The following is a 21182-nucleotide window of genomic DNA, read 5'->3' as shown; positions in this document are numbered from 1 at the left end:
TACAAATTTCTACCATATATGTACATAGCCAAGTGCACGAGTGGATCCACAGATATTTAACTGGAAGCAAAACAGTTTCGAAAAGCTGAGTATATACGGAGTACTAATTCAACGCAACTAATAGGTTCAGATAAACTATGCAAGGCTGGATGTATAGAAAAAGAAAGAAAAAAAAGCAAGTCCGGTAAATCGTCATATGTTCAAACAAGTAAAAAAGACCAACAGAACCCCATCCCACCCGCGCACCATAGCCAAGACCGTCAGAGCAATTACATAAAAACAGAGATGTTATGTTCAAATAGAGCATAAATCCAACTGGAGCGGAAACACATCAAGAACAAAGCCCCTGGTATCATGTTGCGTAGTCGTGGGAACAAAATGGTATCATAGGGATGGCAAAAGAAATCGCAAAAGGGGATAAAGAAAAAAAAAAGGGGGGGGGGGGATAACACGTCGACTCCGTATGCACAAGCCGAGAATAATATGAGACAAGGGAGAGCGTTTCAAAGATATCAAGAAAATAAGAGGGAGAAAAAGACGTCTGGTAGAGTTGTAGAGAGTTGATTTCCTACTCCTCAGTCAAAGCATCGTCGCCAGTCTCGCGCCAGTCTTGGGATCGCTCCGTCAACCGACGCACACCGGAGACACGCTGGGCCCAGTGAGCTTCGGATGGAGTGCGGAAGGTGTAGGCGCGCTGTGAGGAGATCACGCCAATGCTCTGTAGCACTGCCTTGCGTGAATCACGCCCGAAGACTGCCGGGTGGTTGATCCACTCCAGGGATGATTCCAGATCTGCGTTCAGGGCAAGCAGCGTCTGAGAATCTACGGCAGAGGGTGGTGTGATGGTATTGGCGTCGGAGGCAGATGAATGCGCTCCGCCAAAGGTAGACGACCTAGGAGAGGAGGCTGAGACTGAGGTGTCGCCATGGCTGTCGGCATCGCTGTCGGACCGAGAAGCACCCGGGGGCAGAGGTGGCAGGCCACCCTTCCCCAGGCCTTTGAGGATACTGCGAGTTTCGTTCAGGAGATGCATCGCACGATCATGCTGGCCCCGAGAAACCAGAGTGAGAGCACGGGTCAGCATGTCGGAAGTGAGTAGTTCCATGCGGCGCTGCACAATCGAGGGGTGAGGAGGAATTGGAGGGGTTGAGGATCGCTGGCCCTTGGATCGAGGGTTAGGGGGCAGCATAGTAATAGCTAGGAGTGAAGGGCGGGGTGAGTGAGTGAGATGGCCATCGCGGAGCAGGTCGCCGTAAGTGAGGTCAGCTTGGATCAATGGGACTTCTTCAACACTCAACACTCGTGTCTCATCACCATCGGAACCGCCACCGAGAGCCTCCAATCCGGAGACTAGGCTCTCCCACGGATCTTGTGGCATGTTGTCCTGCGTGGCATTGTCGGGCTGAATGACAAGTTGAACCAAGACGTCGCGCTTGTCGCCAAATCGGAGATCTCCCAGTGCGGCTTCGGCATCTTTACCGGTTGCACGCTTTGTGGTGTGAAGAGCGCCACTAATCTTAACAAACTTGGCGGGTGACCCTTCGGGTAGGCGGAGCTTCAACTTGACATTTTGGTGGGAGGTTGTCTGTAACGCGCCTAGACATCCAGCAACACATTCTCGCAACATCATCCAATCCTTAACATAAGAGTAAGACCCCTTGGTACGAGTAGACAACTCAATCATGGTATCGGGCTTGTGGGTCAATCCAAGACCGAACGAGTGGATGCTAACCTTGGCAGCTTCCGCTCGGGAGACCACGAAATCAACACTTTCAGGGTCGGAAATGGAAGAGTCGCTGATCAGAAGAATGGTCGAGACGGGGTTATTGGATTTGCGCTGCATCAGAAGATCCATGGCGACGTTGGCACCTTCAACCACGTCTGCACGGAGACTCTTTTGGCCAACCGGCCGGATCGATTCGAGGATCTTCGGCCATCCAGCCCAGGACCTGGTGGTCATACCAACCAGGGGCACACCACCACCACTCGAACCAAAAGTCACAAGGCCCATCCGGTCCCGGGGACCCAAATTGTGCACGAGGAATTTGAGGGCATCACGCAGAAGAGTAATCTTCAAGCCTTGCATAGACGAAGATACCGGGATGACCACGACAAGATCAAGAGGAATATGAACAGTGTTAATTGAAGGGAACTCTGCATTCAGGTTGGCGTAGTCTGTAATGGCGGTATTAATAGATTTTCCTGCGCCGTAAGACGAATTGATAGAAGATTGTCGTTGGATTCCACGGCTACCACGGTAGTCATCCTCCTCCGCGCCCGAGTTATCGTAGTCATAGTCATTCTGGCGTGAAACGGCCTCTGGGTGTAAATCGATCAAAGACCGTCGCCACGTATCAAGCTGGGTGCGATTCCGGAAGCGAAGATAGAAACAGGGCAACTCAGTGACAGAAAGGTTCAAAGACAGAATAGGTTCATCTGGCGACACCTCGATGGACTTTAAATGCTTCTTAATCAAAATTGAGCCCTTGAGACTACAACGAACCGGCTTACGTCGCCCGGTCGCATCGAATTGGTTTGGATCAGCCGATTTCTTCTCCTTGACACAAATAAGCATCTCCCCGAAGAGATAGCATTCCAACTCCTGCCAAGAATCCCGATCCTTGCCCACGCGCATATGTCCGTGGAGACGTAGCTTGCCAAACCGTTGGAATTCAAGACCATGCCAATTTTCCACCCGGTTGCGCAATTCGTCGGCCACTTCTTCCATATTCTCCGCCGGTTCATACTGGATCGATCGAGCATCCTGTACGCCACCACCAAATCGTCCCGTGTATGGCTCATCCGGCTGCGGCTGTCCCGATGGCGTGTGCCGTAGATCGTCTACATCAGGATGCCAATTGGCATCCGGCACCTCGACCGTAATCAGACACGTGAGTGTCTGCTGTTGGCGGGATCGGTTCATAGTCGGAAATTCGCTTCGAACAGTGACTATCGGTGCGGGAATGGGATTTTTAACGATCCCAGGGCGAGGACCAAGATCTGACTCCATAGCTTGAACATCGTAATCATGGCGCCGTCCGCTGCTAGTGTGCTGGCCTTCATTGTATTCGCCCGATGAGCCGGCTGCGCTGCCGTTCCGAGAGTGGGGTTGACGAGGATTAGAGCCCAGGGTCAATCGCTCTACGCGCTCACGATGGCTGCTGGTATCACGGCTATCTCGTCGATTATAGGATGGGTCTCTCGAGGGGTAGGATGGGTCTCTTGCTGAGGGGTGGTAAGACGGTTCCCTCATTGAGGGGGTGTAAGGTGGCTCTCGGGTACCCGAGGTGTGGCGACTGCCGGAATCACTCGGTGGTCGTCGACTCGACGATTGCTCCCATGGAACAGTTGGGTTCGTCAAGCCACTGCGTACTGTAGCGGTATCGTTTGAAGTCACTGAACGAACGATATTACTGATTTTCTCTGGGGGTAGTAAAAACACAACATTAGCATTCTAGCCCCTCTAAACCCCGCAGGAGACATACCGATATCCAAGACATTTCCACCGCGACTTGTGTCCAAGGCCAATGGCGCATTGCAGGTCGGGCAGTATTGTCCATCGCATTCCCGTAAAAATTCATAGAAACAGGCTTCGTGGGAGACATGGGAGCATGAGAGCTGCAGAACACGCTCGCCGCGTAAGGTATGCTCTAAGGGTTCCTCGCAGACGGCACATTCGCTCCCGACAAAGGTCCTCTCCCTCCGTGTGCGGGTACGATCTACCTCCATTGGGCCAGTGGTCCGTCCCGATCTTGAATTAAATGACACTCGTGAGTGACTTGAATGCGCAGATTGACCAGCGAGTTCTGGGTGGGCAGAATGAATGGATTCAGTGACAGTCGAGGGTGCTCTTGGCTGGGTGATATCGGCCTGGTTGGAAACACTGCTGCTAGGACGGTCTATTACACCTCGAGTGAATGAACGAAATGAACGTAGAGATGAACGAGAGGATGATTCTGGCTGCGGTTGAAATTCTGTACGTCACAGGTGTTAGCAACTCCCTTCCAGACTCATAGCAGAATGAGGCTATTTTGCAGAAGCTTTGCAAGGACTGAAAATGTAGAAGAGAGTAGGGGATAAAAAAACACCCCCAAGTAGTAACACTCAGGGGAGGGTGGTTTTAGTCCGACTTGTCCCATGAGGCATCTAGAACAGGCCACAATAGGTCTCAGATGTAGGACATTCCAAGACAGGAAATGCCATAGAAGAGAGAAACAGAACACACATACTTACTTTTCTTTTTGGATCGACCTAGGAAACCCAGCTCAGATAGATGATGATGAGTTGAGTTGTTCCCAGAGTTGTCCTCCGATCTAGGTGAACGTTTCCACATCGACTCAAAGGGAAACAAAGAGGTGGGGGAAAGGGAAGGGGAAAAAAAACAAGAAAGGAGAATGGCTCCAGAAAGTAATCAAAAATGGAAAAAAATAATAATAATAATAATTAGAAAAAATATATATATAATTAAACCCAGATATAGTAATTAAAATTCAGAATAAAAGGGAGAGAAAATAGAGAAAATAGAGAAAATATAAAGACTACGGAGTAGTGTGTATAGAGAAAGATGGAGACAGGGGTTTTCGGAGTACATATGTGCACATGTTTAGACAATGGGAACTAAAATAATGTTAAAGTACATATATTGTACTCCATACAACACATACCATAGTAAAGAAAAAAAGGGAAAAAAAAATACAATAGTTCCACTTGTCGACCATGGATATATAGTGGAGATCCCCTGAATATGATCATTTTAATCCGGAGAGTAGTGTTATATATAGTACTACCTCTTATTCTATATAACTACATACGCGGGCATGTTATAAGTACTTCATACACAGAATTAGGTAAATGGGATATATATAACAGTTATATACATACATACCCCGGGGCCTACCTCGGTACTTCCATGATGTGACATCGATATCCGATCGGCTTTACAATCTATTTGGATCTGATCCTGACGGATTTCTACTTTATATATGGAGTCATAAATTACATTAATTATTAACCTTTTTTAACTTATTAAACTCGGTATAAAAGCTCTTCGGATCTCCGTGACTCTTAAATCTAGTCTACACTCAATATTCCCTAAAATATCAACCTTGATAAAATTACTTCCGACGTAAAGAACAAGGAAAAAAATTAGAAATTTACCCTAGGAATATATATATATATAATGTGTGTGTGAGTGGTGATAACAAGGCTGGCTCGTGGATTTACTTCGGACTGGATTAACTCAATCTCCACCAACACCAATTACCTGCAAGTCACGGGGTCTCAAGCGGCTCATTTATCCAGCGTATACCCACTTTATATTGCCCAAGGACCACGCACTTGGAACAGTACTCCGTAAACCCTTCAAACGACATAGTTAACTTCCCCCTTGTCTCTCTGGGGAAGGTTAAAGCACCTTTTTTTTTTCTTTCTATTTTTCTTATATTTTTTCAAAAATCATTCAATGACGCATTTTTCTCTTCAGCTAGGGATTTACCCCAGAGCCCAAGTTTACCTTGTTGTCTGTGATCGACATCTGGATCACAAAATTTAGTTCTCTGCTTCATATGTCCTGAACGGAGCCTCTAGATGCACCTCCACAGTTTTGACGATCGCTCTTTCAACGGAGATTTTATGCCAGCAACATAGTAGACCCGGGGCAGCTCCCTGTCTCCTACCGTAATTGGGTCAACAAAAACTTGCCATAATTGGGCTCTTCGCTTGAACTCCTGATCTTTCCTCGCGTCTGCATTCGACCCTGGCGAATATATTATATTCGTACCACTCATTAGCACTTAACTATCTATCTTGATAATAGGAGAAATTTATTTGCACATCATTGATTCCAGTTCCCCGTTTATGGATCATACCGTTGCTAGAGTGGGTGCGAATGTCGTTTACGCTGTGATCGACATACTCCTGTTTTTTTTTTTTCCCCCCTGGTTTTTTCCCGGTGCTGCAGAGTGTCTGTGCTCACTTCAGCTACTCCATTGTCTCGGAATTCTAGTTTACTGGAAAAATAACCAATGAGTACTCCATATTGATTGTATCTTGACATAATATTGGCTAGTAAAGAGTACGTAAATGACGGTTGGAAATGCCTCCCCCTTTTGAGGGTTTTGATATTGGATCTATGGCGAACTATGTACACCCCTGGCCTGCACGTCAATCGTGCGTCGTCAATCGTGCGTCGGAGAATTACCATGCAGGCTAATCGAGACCACCAAGAATGGAGAGGATCAGAGTTGACTGGTAACAAATCCTTGGTGCTCGTCCCTGGAGCTGTCAAATCTCGACATATGGAGATACCAGTATGAAAGCCCTATTTGACAGCTCAGTGGCTACCTTGGCCTAGACTGTATAGCATATCTGGGTATTCTTCCGCGATTTTGAAATATTAAGTACTCCGTACTCCGTACGGAGCACAAACGGTCAAAATATACTTTGTATACTTTTGTACGACTGAAGCGCAAAGATCATTGATCATGGTTGAAAGTTCCCAAGGCGGAGATTACAATTTAAACACAGTCTAACTCGTTTTAGTGGGTTGATCCTTTCCCTCTCGATTCTGCAGTGGTAGAGAACATTATCCAGTGTTTCAGAGTGCGAACTAGCCCCTTATAAAGAATTGGCTTGCACCTTGAAAGTAACAAGATCACAATGATACCTACGATGTAGCATTCTCCTACTTTGCACATCCTAAGGTTAGAAATTCAACCCTTTAATCCTTTAATAGTTGAATGTACGGAGTAGTTGAGCGCATTTATGTATATGCATTTACATGCAAGTCTTATTGGCGGAGTTTATCCCGAGACCCAACATTCTCTAGCTGCATAGCAGATTCGAGACCTCGAAATCTCGATCAAAGTTCGGTAGATGAACTAGACTACAGCTCCAGCTTCATAACCCCCGAAAAGGATAGTGTGATGTACACACACCACGCAGATTGGCTATACAAGTAAATTGTTCAAATCCTGTGAAATATCATTTCCGACGTCCTCACACAAAGTAGGTACATAATGGTCTTACACTAGGACAACCCCTGAAACACCTCTGAAACAGTTCTGGTCTACCGCGAAACAAGCAGAAACATCCAAGCTAGATCCAGCCCGGGCCACTAGGAGTCTATGTTAACCGATCGCTACCGTCTCAACTGAGTCAACTCGTTGTTTTAAGTCTGTCATTTGTGAGGCTTAATGCCATAGTCATTAAAATAAAATGGTAATATCAGTTAATATAAGTTCTAAATACACTCGAATGCACGAACTGATGGAGACGTGGCGTCATTCGTCGGTCCTGATGGCTTATGCTCCGTACTCTGTCCCAGTCATAATAGGCTAATAGCTAGCATCTGGCGTTTTTAAGATCTATCACTTTTGTACTCCGTACATTCGCAGTGTAATTTTGGATATGTCTATCATCTACTACGTACATTGGTATTTCTGACACGTATTTAGTTATGATGAGTGCTGATTCGATATGCACGACGTATTTGTTTTTTTGTACAACGGCTTTCACCCACTGTGATGTGTCAAGTTCATATATTAGATGTTTTGGGTGTTTTAAGTGGCTCGGCTATAAACACACCCTATACAATACAAATTTCTATTGAGACCGTGTCTACGGAGTATTAGTTACCATAACAAAACAATAATACTTGAACTTGCATGATCCTTAGGAGTAGATTCTCTGGAATTATAGATGTGAAGCGTGTCTTCACTTAAGTCAATTGGAATCAGAATAATCCGCGTAGATGGTCTCATAGTCTAGCATATAGAAGGTGGCATTAACAAAATATTAGTGTTCCGACCAATGGGCTGGCCGAAAAACTTACATCTGCAATGTTACCTTACTTCCTTGTGGTAACCGGATAGTATAGTGGTATGCCGTGCAGTGGTGTTTTCTTGGAGAGCCACGAACTCGTCCAATATTGGATCTGTCGGAAACGAGCTAGTTCAAGCCACACTCAAGCATCATTTTTAAGTAATTGCTATTTTTGTGTGGCTAAACAGTGGACGTACAGGGCGAATAGGATCCATATCTACACTAGTTGAACAATACTCGAAACAATCATTTACGGGAAGCAATGCGATATGAAGGTATTAATTGTTCCGTCACTGCATAGTTATTGATCCCGAAGACAAGCTGGACTCAAGGCTTGTTCGGGCATCGTAGGTAGGCTTTCTCAAAGATTGGGGTTAAGATACATCATCGGTTTCAACCCCGAACAAAGAAACTTGGGCATAGAATCACACGTCTCAACCCATGGAAGGAAGACACCCATCACCAGGTTTCCTCGCATCTCCATGCATATCCAAGAGCCCAGTTCCTCAGTTCGTTTCCTGCATCAAAACATCCACATCATTCTCCGATACATCTCTACCTCGGGAACACCCGTGTATCGCACCATCAAGCGCATCGACTGCTCCACTTCCAATCTGACTATGCGGACTTCTTCGAGTCTGACCACAAAACGTAGTGCATCATCAATAGCAACCTGTTCTCCCAGTTTGATCAAGCCTTGGTAGTGAGCGCTGACTTTGTGGGCGTCGAATGAATGGAATTCGCGATCGTGATCAGCTGAGAGCACGCCGAAGACGCGAATAGTCACCTTGACGTCTGTGAAATCCTTGAAGATGTTGGCAAAGGTCGACGTATCACTAGTGATAGAGTCCCAGTGGGAAAAGACAAAGACGATTTCGCGGGCGTAGGTTCGTCCATACACGAGTATGTCGGTCAGGGACTGGACAGAGTCGCAATCAGGATCAAGAGCGGTGACAGATTTATGAATCAACGGGCAGTAGCAGTAGGGATGCTCCTCCAGCTTTCCATACTTTCTCTCAAACCACTCTTTGAGCTCTAGCAGGGCGGGACGAAGGTAGTACTTCAGCTGGCCGAGCTCGACGTACGTGGGAGTGGGGGCGCCACGAGCAACGAACACAATCAGAGGTTCCGTAACAGGGGCAGCGAGAGGGCCGGTGGGAGGACCCATCGGAAAGCTTGCTTCGGCAGTGGATTCCGCCATATCGAGGTTGGTGCTGCTTGGTGGTTTGTTAGATTTCTGTCTTTGAATAGAGGGGCATGGGGGCATAGGACAATGATACCTTGGTCACACCGGTTCAGATGCTGCAGAGAAGTTTGAAGAGGATGATGGAGGAGAAAAGCGAGTGTGTAAATAATGAAGCTTTATGGTCAACACACGATATCAGGGCAAACTGCACTTCCATTCGGAAGGTCAATAAAATCAATGAAGTCAATGAAGTCAATAATGTATCCTCTTGGGGTCTTATTCGCCCAGGATTGAAGACTCTGGGCTTATTCAAAAAGATCTTCAAGAAGTACATTTTGCCTTTTGAGTCTCTCAATAGTCATTTCTCTCAATAGTCCCAAGCTTGGGGTTAATTACCTTTTGATTTCTTTTTTTGAGTGCCGTGTTTCTACCTCACAGTCAAAAATAGACACACTTCGGACTTTGATATCTATGCAAGTCTGATTACATGAGACTCTGTTCTCATGACTGCCAAATGCAATTGTGCTCATTTACTAGGTTAGGTTGTTAGTTTGTTGTCCTAAGGTTTCCATATCCTACATACTATGTACTTAGCAGTATATTCTGCTTTACAAGACTATTGTTAACCTTATCACAAGCCAATTAAATGGCCTATAGGTATTGAATAAGCAATTTGAATATAGAAAATTGAATTAGTTCTCTTATCACTAAAGGATTGAAGTTGCTATATTATAGAGGCGCACCGAACCGTTGGGATCGGAGATCAAACCCCGACTAGAGTCCCAGGTAGGCACAACAGAAACGTCAGTTTTTAGCTGGCATATGTCATCTTTATACTTCCAACTTGCCAGATATAAGAATATATGAGCAAATATAGTAGTATTAATGTTCAAAAATGAAGTACGAAGTAGTTTCAAGGGTATCGGAACCGGCCTGACTTTCCTCACCGGGCGGCCCCGATCTGGAAGATGACTAAGACGACAAAATTGAAGAGAGTTGTTGGGACGGAAAAAGGTGCTTATCATCTTCAACGTACCATCTCCAATTCCCTCACAAAATGCTCTTCCGTACTGCGGTCCGCCAGGCTGCGCCTTTGAGGCGTCAAGCATTCACTCCTCTTGCCCGTCGCACTGTTACCACCGACGCCGCTTCCGCCAACGTCGAGAGCCCGGTGCCGCAGGTTTGTTGAGCCCTATCTGGAAAACTGAAAAACCTCGCTGAAAGGTTTCCGGAGATTCAATTGCTGATGCTTGTGCTTGCGCTATAATAGGAGGATGATAAGCTGTTCACTGTCCGTCTCTCCGATGAGAGCTTCGAGACTTATGAGCTCGACCCACCCCCGTACACTCTCGAGACCTCCAAGAAGGAGCTCAAGCAGATGTACTATGACATGGTCGCAATGAGGTACGATAATCACAAAAGCGGATGTTTCAACTAGCCGCTGACTGACTGCTTGTTCTTTTGCAGACGTATGGAGATGGCTGCTGATCGCCTGTACAAGGAGAAGAAGATCCGGGGTTTCTGCCATCTGTCAACCGGACAGGAGGCCGTCGCTGTCGGAATTGAACACGCCATCACCCGCATGGACAAGATTATTACCGCCTACCGTTGCCACGGTTTCGCTATGATGCGTGGTGGTACCGTCAAGTCCATCATTGGTGAGCTTCTCGGCCGTCGTGAGGGTATCGCGTACGGCAAGGGTGGTTCTATGCACATGTTCGCCGAGAACTTCTACGGTGGTAACGGTATCGTCGGTGCCCAGGTTCCCGTCGGCGCCGGTCTGGCCTTCGCCCAGCAGTACAACGAGCAGCCCAACACCTCCATCGTTCTATACGGCGATGGTGCCTCCAACCAGGGCCAGGTGTTCGAGGCCTTCAATATGGCCAAGCTGTGGAACCTGCCCGTTCTTTTCGGCTGTGAGAGTAAGTGGTTTATTCCAAGTCTTGATGGTCTCAAAAAACCAACCCCCCCCCCGCAGATGTACTAACGTTATGTTCCTCTAGACAACAAGTACGGTATGGGTACTTCCGCCTCGCGCTCCTCCGCTCTGACCGAGTACTACAAGCGTGGCCAGTACATTCCTGGTCTGAAGGTCAACGGCATGGATGTCCTGGCCACTAAGGCCGCCGTCCAGTACAGCAAGAACTACACCATCTCCGGCAACGGACCCCTCGTCCTAGAGTACGTTACCTACCGGTACGGTGGCCACTCCATGTCCGATCCCGGCACCACTTACCGCAGCCGCGAGGAGATCCAGCGCATGCGCAGCACCAACGATCCTATCGCTGGCCTCAAGCAGAAGATGCTCGAGTGGGGCGTCACTTCCGAGGAGGAGCTCAAGGGTCTCGACAAGACCGCCCGTGCTAACGTCGATGCGGAAGTCGCCGAGGCTGAGAAGATGCCCGTCCCTGATAACACTGCCCGCAACCTCTTTGAGGACATCTACGTCCGTGGCTCTGAGCCCAAGTGGATGCGTGGCCGTACCGTCGATGAGACTTTCTACTACTAGATTGTTTCGCCCTATAGGCACTTCTGTGCATCATGGAAGAGCTTTTAATTTTTGTGCGAAGGCTCGAGAAAACATTCTTGGGTCGTTCTATCATTTATCTGTAATTTAGCCCGATGACTATTTTCTCTTATGTTTGTTTACGTGTTTTCTGTTCTAGAGTAGAGAGCAATTGCCATCGGCTGGGTCCTTTTCAAGTTCAGGGCATCACATTTTAGGAAGTAGTCTTGCAATATCTTCATCAAGAATATCAAGAAAGTTGAAGACTGGGGTAGTAGTATCAATCCTCTTGACGATATGCAAGCACGTCCTTCGCAGTCAATAATGGGTATCATATCAGAAAGAAACAAAAAAAAGGAGTAAAAGTACAAGGAAGAATAGAAAGAAGCGATGAGACTCCGTCTGCATCAAGCAGGCTCCTGTCTCAACATCTCAAGGATCAGGTCCTGAGTCCGCTGCACAGCATCCAGCTTTTCTTCCATCGCAACACGTTCACGCTCCAGCTCACCTCGAAACTGGGCTTGCATCTCCTGCCGTAGCTCTTCCTTCATTTGCTCAATTTGAATATGAGTGAGACCTTGCGGTGGCTGTTGCTGCAACGCAGGCTGTACTTGCGGGTGCTGTGTTTTCCGGGGAGAAACCAGAACCTGTGATTCCGAGGCAGCTTGCACCAAAGCCGAGATCACGGGCGATGCGGTACTTGGGTCTATGCCACTCCCCGATGCGGCATCTAGGTGTTTGTTGAGTTTTCCTAGGGTTTCGAGGACCGCCGAGACCATACGGCCGTCGGGTTGTGGGACTGGTGGCGTAGGTATGGAGGGAAGGGGTGCGACTTGTGATGTGAGTTGCGGAGTTGAGAACATATTCTCGAATCCCGGTGGCAGTTTCAGTGAGTTGGTCGCAGAGACAGGGGTGGATGGTTGTTCGGGGAAATGTGTGGGTGGTGCACGGCCAGTAATTGAGGGCGAGGGTGAAGGGCTAGTAGCCAGGAGAGTAGTATCACCGACAGTGTTCGTGATAGTGTGGTGTATCATACCCATCATTGAGGCGTTAACATCAGTCGGGCTAGTGGCAGACGACCCAGGCAAGTTCTGCCATAGATCCTGATCTCCGTCTTTGGAATTCTGGCGCCAGGTATGCGGCTGCTTACGCTTCTTGAGCTCATCCCGCTTTGCAATACGTCGGTTCTCCGCTTCTTCCCATCGCTGCCAGGTCGGAAGCCAGGCATCGACGGCGGCGAGCCATTGTGGGTTCATCAATTCCTCGGCCGTTGAGCCAGGTGCGTTTGAGCCCCGCTGTCGCTGGTCCTCGAGGAACTTGATGCGCTGTCTCGTAACCAGTTCGACTTTACGCCGCACCGAGTGCCATGAGTATGAGCGGCCTTCATGGGTGCGCTTGAACTCGTCAGCGATGAATATCCACCACTTGCATAAATTACTGCGGCTGCCGAAGCTATCTGCGTTTTGGTTGCAGATCTCGAAGAGCGATACTTCTTCTTTGGTTGTGAGACGTCTATGCTGGCGTGAAGTGTCGCCATCGAGGTCATCGTCGCCATTGTGACTGCGCTTCGTGCCTCTGTTGGTGGTTGATCCCGACATTAGCCTTGATCCATCTCCTTTGCTAGTTCGAGCTATGCCCATCGGCATCGGCGCATAGTATAGATCGCTTTCGAGGATATCTCCTTCGCGTGAATCACTTCCGGTTAGGTTTGCCCCTCCAGGTATCTCTTCGCTGCTCTGTGACGTGCTATCAGTCGCCGTAGGTGGATTCCTCACTACCACGGACACGGACTGGGAAGCTGGGCTGAACCCTGAGCGCAGGCCTGATGGTATTGTTCCAAATAAATTTTGTAAAGGAGTGTGATACGAAGAACGGCTGTACTCGTGTGGTTGAATGCGCGTCATGAGAACAACAGCTTGCGTAGTAGCAATAGTAATAGCCGAGCAGCTGTTGTGGGAGACCAAAAGCCCAAGCTTGGTGGTCTATGGGATCCAGGAGGTGGTCTCCTTAGTTCAGAATAGCCACTCAGCCATCAATAAGGTGACAACAGTGTAGTAGATCAAATGCAAAATGTCCTTGTCGATCTGTGGGGATAAAGATAAAGCTGCGATGGATTTCACCAGAGGGTTTTCTATAAGGTCCGTGCGTCAAGCATATATTCCAGCCCTGGCTATAGTTATACAATCTTGTAGAGTATAAGAATGAGCTTCAATTGGACAATTTGAAGCATTGATGATGTCTTAGTTGTGTTTGATTCTATGTAATTGCTTAAATTATTTGTTTTTGGGGGTTTTGGTATTCATTCGCAACATACATGTTTATATATTCACGATGTATAAATTCAAGCCTCAATGACCTATAAGTCATGGCCCACGAGCTCTATCATGTCCATACAAATTTGTGTGAGGCCTGTGTATCATTTATTGAATTAAAATCTAGCAGTATATTAAGAACAGACTGTTCAGCATGATATCTACCCATCATAAGCGGGGGAAGCATCCAAATCTACTCGAAAGCAAAAAAAGATGACTACATAGGCAACATACAGCATGAAACAATAGCATCAATAATATATCCATTTTCAACACATCATGGCTATGGTGGTACAGGGGGTGGAGCTGACACAAAAAGCTCCAAAGACAAGTAAAACAGGAACCAACACCATGGTCAACATGATCCAGAAATATGCAGAAAGGGAGGAGGGGTAGCTAAGCGCCCAGTAATACATAGATGGGAAGTTTAGAGGAGGGAAAATAGTAGAGTAGTACAGACAAACGTGGGAGGGGCAAGATAGGCAGAGAAAGACAGGCCAATCATATCCTCTACCACCGTCTCCTCAGGTACCAACCATAAGCCGGAGTAGCAATGGACTCGCCGAAGGGAGTGGGCACCTCAGCGGAACCGGGGCGGGCCACGGGATGGCGCAGGTACACTGCTGCACATATGTTTTGGTTAACCTCGAGGTAGCGCGGGATGAAGGCAAAGGCAGACATGTATTGGCGTGGTTGCCAGGGGGTGGAGTATGTCTTCGAGTTGTCGAGAGGGTTGTCGCGCATTTGAGTAAGAGCACGTTTGAGCGTGTCGAACTCTTCGTCGCTGAGTTCCGAGGCATCGACCTCATTACCCAGTGTTGCCTGTGCAAAGGCATCGGAGAGCTTGTCGCTGGCTGTGACTTCTGTATCTGCTTTGGAGGAAGCCACTTCCGCATCTCTCTCGGCGTATGCGAAGGCGTCTTCTGGACGGGGCTTCACATCCTTCTTAACTGGCTTCTCGGCCCGCTTGGCTTTGAGCAGCAGGGTTAGCTGGGAAAATTGGGCCTCTAGGCTGTCTGCGAGGACGGTGCTGGACTCAGAGCGGGACAATACGCGGCGGACAGCTTGTTGGAAGCCGCGGAGCTCCTGCTTGCGCTGGGGCGCGAGTGTATTCTTGCCGGTAGACATGACAGACTTGGCCTGTGCCAGTAGCGCCTTGAGAGTCTCCTTGGTATCTTCCTTCTGAGTCTCCTTAGCATCTTCCTTTGCGGGCTCCTTTGACTCCGCCTCAACCTCTGATGCGGCCTCAACTTCGTCTGACTTATCTAGCTTAGCCCTTCTCCGACTTAATCGGCCCTGACGTCGCTCGAACGGAGTCTTCGTGTGACCAGTAGCGTACAAGACGCGATCTGGCTCGACCTGGAAGAGATCGCCAGGGTTAAGGAGGTAGCTGGGGTGTTTCATCTAAAACACAAAAGCGAGTTAGTAACCAAGGAATTGGTGGCTTTTCCATGTTGAATCATACCGTCTGCCCGTTAACAGTGACCGCTCCGTGAATGACGAATTGTCTCGCCTGTCTGGCACTGCTAGCAAACAGGGCCCGGAAGATAGCCACATCCAACCGGCGCTCCAGAGGCGCGAAGGTCATGTGCGTGTAAGGTGTAGGACGTGTCTGGTAAGCGGGCTTTCCATCCTGATCGAGTCCTGAGCCCCGACCAGACGATACTAGGGAACCGTCATCGGCAGCCAAGTCGGAGGCATTCATAGGGATAACGCTGCGGATGCGATGATTGAACATGCGTTTCCATTGTCCCTCACGGACTTGCTCGCCGTGATAGGCACGAGAGGCAGCTTTAGCAGACCATTTCTGCTGGAAGAATGTGCGATTGGTGGTGGGCGGGCTGCGGAATCGTTGCATGTTATACAGGTTGTATTTGCTCCATGATTGACGGATTTTCTGAACAGTGTCTTGTTAGTCTTTTGGAATTGTGGGAATCAAGCAAAGTTATAGAGACATACGCCTTTCGACAACGTGTTGCTAGCTCTGTTTCTCATTGTGGCGACTCTGTAGACACAATGCTGTAGCAAATGATCTGTTACCCAGAGTCCGAATTGACCGAGTCTCAAAACTTCAGGGCACGTGACTGAAATGGCTTGATGCCTTAACTATAGGGAAAACATTGCGCTAGTCTGCGGCATGCAATGTTTGCCTTGTTTGTATATTATGTAAGGGTATAACTTATCCGTGATTGGTCAATATAATCTCGCTTAATCTACCGCCTTGTCCTAATTCTGCCACCGCCCTATAGAACGCGTATATATAGCTCCCTCTCCCCCGGCTCTTCGTCTCTTTTTCTTTTCTTCTTCATACTTACCTTGTTTGGGTGACTGCGATCAACAAGGCGGTTCACCACAGGCTGGTCCCTGCATTGCACAGCGCGGCGGAACAGTCTGTTCAATGGCTTTCGGGTCATTGACAGGCGTATTCTTTGGCACCTCCATCCGTGGAACAATTTCTTTTCATCAATTCTCGAGCCAGTGGCACGAGGTTGGAGAAGAGCGTTGGAGGAGAGCGAAGTCGACCCCTTTTTTAAAATCGGCATAGGCACGCATTGCACCTTTGGTTACTCTGTAGACATATCTTATCTGGTTCCTTTTAAATGAAGTCTAATGAAAGTCCCGTCCATCTCTGTGTTCGAAGGTGTTCCCGTTCTTCTTCACCCTATCTCGAAACTTCTGGGAGACCCCTGCGCACGCTCGGAATATGCCTCACACCTCGTGGTGCCCACAATGTTTCCAGCCCCTACCTATCCTCAATAATAGACATACATGACAGCTCTCTCTAACGTATTTCACAAGCGAGCCGCCCACACAAGCGAGCCGCCCACCTATCCCAACCCATTAATTTTAAATGCATTTATCTCAACCAAAACGCCATTAAATTAATTGCACTGACTAATTGGTCTATCTGGACATGTTTCTCTTCTATGCCCTGGCAATCTGCATATTCCACACCCCCGGGGGGCCGTGTACGTGGCTGAATAGCCGATTCTCCAGGTATACTGGGACCCGGAGGAGGTGCTTCACCTGCTTCCTGTTGCTGTATAATTAATACAGAGGCTTCTTCAACTGAAAGGCCTTCTTCAGCAGGTATCTGCCTCCGGGATCGAGTACGCTTTTGCTTCTGCTTCTCGTTGGCGGCACGTAAATCGCTTACTTCTTTCTCGAGAAAAGCAGCAGACTGCATAGTGATTTGACAGGCTTTTAAAACCTGATTTATCGCGCAATTTAGCGGACTCGGAGGGCTCCTCGATCTAGTACGAAGCAAAGCTTTAATTGACGAAGCTTGCTTTTGTAATTGCACGTAATTCGAGGGCGTTTTTGGGTCCCAATCGCTCCCCCTACTTGGAGGGGGGGTAGGAGTTCGAAGACGAATATCAAGCTTCGAGATCACTCGATTAGGTGCAAAAGGTACTAGACCAGCTGCTCCGAAGCTATTCTTGATAGTCTCTAGTTTAAAAGCTTCAATCCGTGCGAGGGGGTATGCTTCGAGGAAGTCAAGTTTGTCGATATAGTTGATTCCATTTCTCATTTTTGTCTCCACTAGCCGACCATATGATCGTTTTAACACAGCAAAACAGCCAATATCGAGAGGCTGTAAAAGGTGAGAGGAGTGCGGAGGCATACAAATTGGTATAACCTTATTTTGCTCGCAAATTTCATCGAATTTAGGGGTTAAATGGCTTCTATGTCCGTCAAGAACTAGAAGCCTATAACCCCCCTTCGTACGTAGAGAAGTGCTAGGAATAAAGAGCTTTTCAAGCCAGCGAACTCCTATTTCATCTGAAGTCCAACCATTAGGACTAACTTCAATTCGCCAGTCGTTTGGTAGGCCTTCGAACCATGATTCCAAGTAGACTTTGCCTTTGAAAATGATACACGGTGGGAGGGCCCAACCCGATGAATTTGTACACTCAATAGTAGTCACCCACTCGCGATTTCCAGGTTGTAAAAGCGAGCGCCGACCGTAGAATTCGCTCCTCGTGATCACCTTCGCTGTGGAAATTAACCCCATCGCGAAACCAGTCTCGTCGAAGTTATAAACGTCATCGGGGTCGATCCCAAATTGAAGGATAGTTTTTTGAACGAGATCAAACCATTCACAAATGATTTTTGGGTCTTCACACTTCGCACGTTCGTAATTATAGCGTCTCGAGAATCGGGAGGAGAGATCAGGGTATCGTTTTATAAAATTCGTAACCCAGTTTTCGCCGACCGAAAGAGCTGGGGTTATTCCACGTTGTTGAAGTAAAAGATTCGCTATTTCTCGTACAGTAGCAGGGCGGGGAGCTGCTCCACGAGAATCCATAGAGAGAATCCATTTTCGAAGAGATTCCTCTTCTATTTCTGTCAATTTATGGGAATTTGCGCGTGTAGTGCTTCGTTCAGTGTGGCCGGAGAGGCGATCGCGTAAAGTTGTACGCGGTATATTAAAAACGCGCGCCACTTCACGAATTGAAGAGATTTCTTTATTCTTAAAAGCCTGAATAGCTAAAAGAATCCTACCCTCTTGCTCAATTGAATTCCGAGAGCTTTGAGAGCGAGTTGGTGGCATAGTGGGTGGTTGAATTGACTAAGTGCGAATCCCGAGACGTGTTTTAGATTAGGTGGGCGGCTCGCTTGTGTGGGCGGCTCGCTTGTGAAATACGTTACGTATCACCTTAGTTTAGTGCCTTATCTGGTCCCCTGCGGCCCCCTCTCCCTCTCCTATCTGCTGAGAGCTGAAAGCCTGATGATACATCGGGAGACAGACTCATACCCCTGTAAATGTTGGCGCTCCCATCTTTTGGATGTCTCAACCCTCTTTTACTGGAATTTGTCTACTCTGTACTCCATACTCTGTAGCCTTTTCCGCACTCATCCCTTGAATGCTTTGGTAATACAGAAATGAAATTGTTTTGGTATATGGTAACGAAACATGCTAGTCACTCCAGAGAACACACCTGCGCCATGTTAAGTGCATACAAAAACCCAGTTGTACAACGTTGAATATCTCCTCTGTCGCCACCGTATCAATCTCTTCTAGAGCTTGGGAACGCCTCCGCCAATGACTCTGCCTCTTGAGGATTGGTCCATTCCTCCAGCAGCTCGTGCGCCATATCAACAGTTTCATCAGCGATGCCCGCCTCCAACACGGTCCCATCACAGAACGCCAAGCGAGTTAGCACAACAAGATGCTTCTGTTTGCTGCCAGGAACACACGCCAGCTTTTCCTGCATATTTATTAATGGGCCATGTTGCCGCATAACTCCGAAAACCAGCCGCATAAGGCCATTGACCAGTGCAACACGCAGGTCTGACTCTGGCGGGGAGGAGTAAAGTGCATCCAGCTCATCGTGCATTGACCGGAATAAACGAGCGAGCGCATTTGGGTGCAATGCAAGGATCGTACTGGCATGCTTTTGGGATGTAGCCATAGGGTTGAATGCTAGCGACTCCAGCAGCAGCAGGACCTCAAGGCGCATTGCGCAAATATCGTGTGCGGTGTATGGCTCTACGCCTTCATCGGGTATCGCAGGCTCGCTCAGCATGTGCGTGAGGCGGTCCACAATCCACTTCTGCACGTCCAATTGGTCCTGATCAGAGGTTCTGATCGGGCCAAAGGAGTCTGCGCGAATACTTGTTGACAGGAGGTTCATCAAAATCACAATGTCACCCAGTGGATGTGACGGGTGCAGCATAACGAGGATGAAAGAGATCCGAATGTTTTGCCAGAATGTTTCCATTGCACTTTTGATGTGCAATACTCCACAGGCGATTTGGTAAAGTAGATGCATGACCCCAGTTGAGTCGACAAGGGGCTGCAGATCTGATTGTGGTGTCTGTCGAGTAATCCGTTTATCTCGTGATGCCGGGGCATACTTGAAGCGAGGAACTGCATTCACTTCTACAGTATCTTGCAAGACCCCAACTAAAGGTGTGATCAGTTTGGAGAGTGGGACATCATCCGACATCAAACTATATTTTGTGATAGCTTCAAATCGAGGGATCGGCTCATAGAACTTCTCGTTGATAGCGCGCTGCCATAGCGATGCGATCATCTGTGTATATTCTAATACGTAGCTGCCCGGGTCGACGCGAGCCATGACCTCCATAATAATGCTGGACATGGATCGGTGCGGTTCCGAGGGAAAAGCAAGATTGGCCATGGCTTCGAAATCGGTTTTTTGGTTGGGATGCATACGGTGGCTCAAAAGTCGCATTATGGATCGCTGATTGCGACTCGCCTCCGCAGATTTGCGCTTTACCTCGTCGACTTCGGCCGGAGTATGAGTCGCATCAGTCATAGTTACCTCCCCAACAGCTGGATTCAGTTGTAGTGGCACAGGCCCATCTTGGCTTGATTGCCGTTTGCGCTTTCCTGGAACTGTTGGCGTGGCTCGCCTGGAGCGGGCTGCAGATTTGCTGGGCGATACCATGGCTATTTCATCATCGTCAAATCCATCGCGGAAGGGAAGCACTCGGGACTTTCGAGGAGTCACTGGGGCTTCCATCTCGCGATGCTTGGATTTGTAGTTCCGAAGCTGGTAGGCTTCATCCACGAGGTCTTGTTGAAGAAATACATTCTCCGTCGCCAGTACCTTGCCTTCGGACATGAACGCCTCAACTTCTTGCTTGTGCTTCGCCTTTTGGTCCGCCATAGATTTCCTCAGAGTTGTTAGTTGCCGGTCATATTCTTGTGTCATCGTTGTCTGCTTCCTTCGAATGATCGAGATTTCCCCGGCTTTTGTTTCTACTTGCATCCTCGCTTCGGCTAGCTCCTGTAATATTTGTTCTCTTTCTTGCTCCATCTAAAATTTATTTGTTAGAGATTATAAGAATAAGCTTTCAACTGACTCACCTGCACTAGACGTGTATTGATCTCCGCAGCGGCATTCCCTTGCCCATAGTCCTCATCCACGTCCATGGAGTCGGCCAGCTGCCTGTTGACCGCAAAGCTAGGATCCATGGCGAGCACATGTTGGCCATGTGGAATAATATGCGGCTTATCGACATTGTCGTATACCTCGGCCTCCAATTCTCCCACCTCCAGTGTGTTATAGTCGTTCGTCAATCCAGTTTGTAGGCGAGGTGGCGGTCTCAGCGATCCAACATTGTTATTTAATGACACTGCCTGAGCATGTAGCACGGGGTTGCTGTTTATGGGGTTTGAGTGGTACTGTGAGGCTGACGCCTGGGTTGCTTGGAACGCATTCTGTTCCAGCTCATACAACGTCCCTAGTGGCAGGGAGTCAAACTCGTCGGAGCCGTAGTCGTCGTCGTCGTCTTCCATGCCCCGGCCATGAATGAACTACCAGAGGGAGTTGACGCGGTCTAAGTTCACGGAGGGCTTTCGATCATTCTCGGGTTTGAGTGG

General features: G+C 48.1%; 6 protein-coding genes across 6 annotated transcripts; 1 reads left to right on the top strand and 5 right to left on the bottom strand.

Annotated features, from left to right (window-relative positions):
- Positions 1–568: 568 nt before the first annotated feature.
- N7479_006281 (vWFA and PH domain-containing RING finger protein) lies at positions 569–4333 on the bottom strand (the record flags this gene model as incomplete). Its single annotated transcript, XM_057253976.1, has 3 exons — positions 569–3423; positions 3486–3974; positions 4234–4333. 3 exons carry the CDS (start codon positions 4331–4333, stop codon positions 569–571), a joined length of 3444 nt encoding a protein of 1147 aa, XP_057107838.1.
- Positions 4334–8344: 4011 nt separating this feature from the next.
- Positions 8345–9022, bottom strand: N7479_006280 (uncharacterized protein; the record flags this gene model as incomplete). The annotated part of the gene is made up of 1 exon (XM_057253975.1): positions 8345–9022. The coding sequence occupies one exon, from the start codon at positions 9020–9022 to the stop codon at positions 8345–8347; it is 678 nt and encodes a 225-aa protein (XP_057107837.1).
- Positions 9023–10064: 1042 nt separating this feature from the next.
- On the top strand, positions 10065–11516 carry N7479_006279 (pyruvate dehydrogenase (acetyl-transferring) subunit E1 alpha; the record flags this gene model as incomplete). Its single annotated transcript, XM_057253974.1, has 4 exons — positions 10065–10187; positions 10278–10411; positions 10475–10929; positions 11011–11516. 4 exons carry the CDS (start codon positions 10065–10067, stop codon positions 11514–11516), a joined length of 1218 nt encoding a protein of 405 aa, XP_057107836.1.
- Positions 11517–11920: 404 nt separating this feature from the next.
- N7479_006278 (uncharacterized protein) lies at positions 11921–13417 on the bottom strand (the record flags this gene model as incomplete). Its single annotated transcript, XM_057253973.1, has 1 exon — positions 11921–13417. The coding sequence occupies one exon, from the start codon at positions 13415–13417 to the stop codon at positions 11921–11923; it is 1497 nt and encodes a 498-aa protein (XP_057107835.1).
- Positions 13418–14335: 918 nt separating this feature from the next.
- Positions 14336–15831, bottom strand: N7479_006277 (mitochondrial 37S ribosomal protein uS4m; the record flags this gene model as incomplete). Its single annotated transcript, XM_057253972.1, has 3 exons — positions 15785–15831; positions 15291–15722; positions 14336–15229 (listed from the first exon to the last, which is right to left on the bottom strand). Exons 1-3 carry the CDS (start codon positions 15818–15820, stop codon positions 14336–14338), a joined length of 1362 nt encoding a protein of 453 aa, XP_057107834.1. The 5' UTR covers positions 15821–15831.
- A 3006-nt stretch (positions 15832–18837) lies between these two features.
- Positions 18838–21098, bottom strand: N7479_006276 (uncharacterized protein; the record flags this gene model as incomplete). Its single annotated transcript, XM_057253971.1, has 2 exons — positions 18838–20616; positions 20667–21098. The coding sequence occupies 2 exons, from the start codon at positions 21096–21098 to the stop codon at positions 18838–18840; spliced, it is 2211 nt and encodes a 736-aa protein (XP_057107833.1).
- Between the last annotated feature and the right edge of the window lie 84 nt (positions 21099–21182).

Source organism: Penicillium vulpinum (genome assembly GCF_028829585.1).
Source record: "Penicillium vulpinum strain IBT 29486 chromosome Unknown utg000003l_segment0_segment0, whole genome shotgun sequence".
Taxonomy (NCBI): domain Eukaryota; kingdom Fungi; phylum Ascomycota; class Eurotiomycetes; order Eurotiales; family Aspergillaceae; genus Penicillium; species Penicillium vulpinum.
This window is presented reverse-complemented; position numbering and strand designations above follow the sequence as displayed.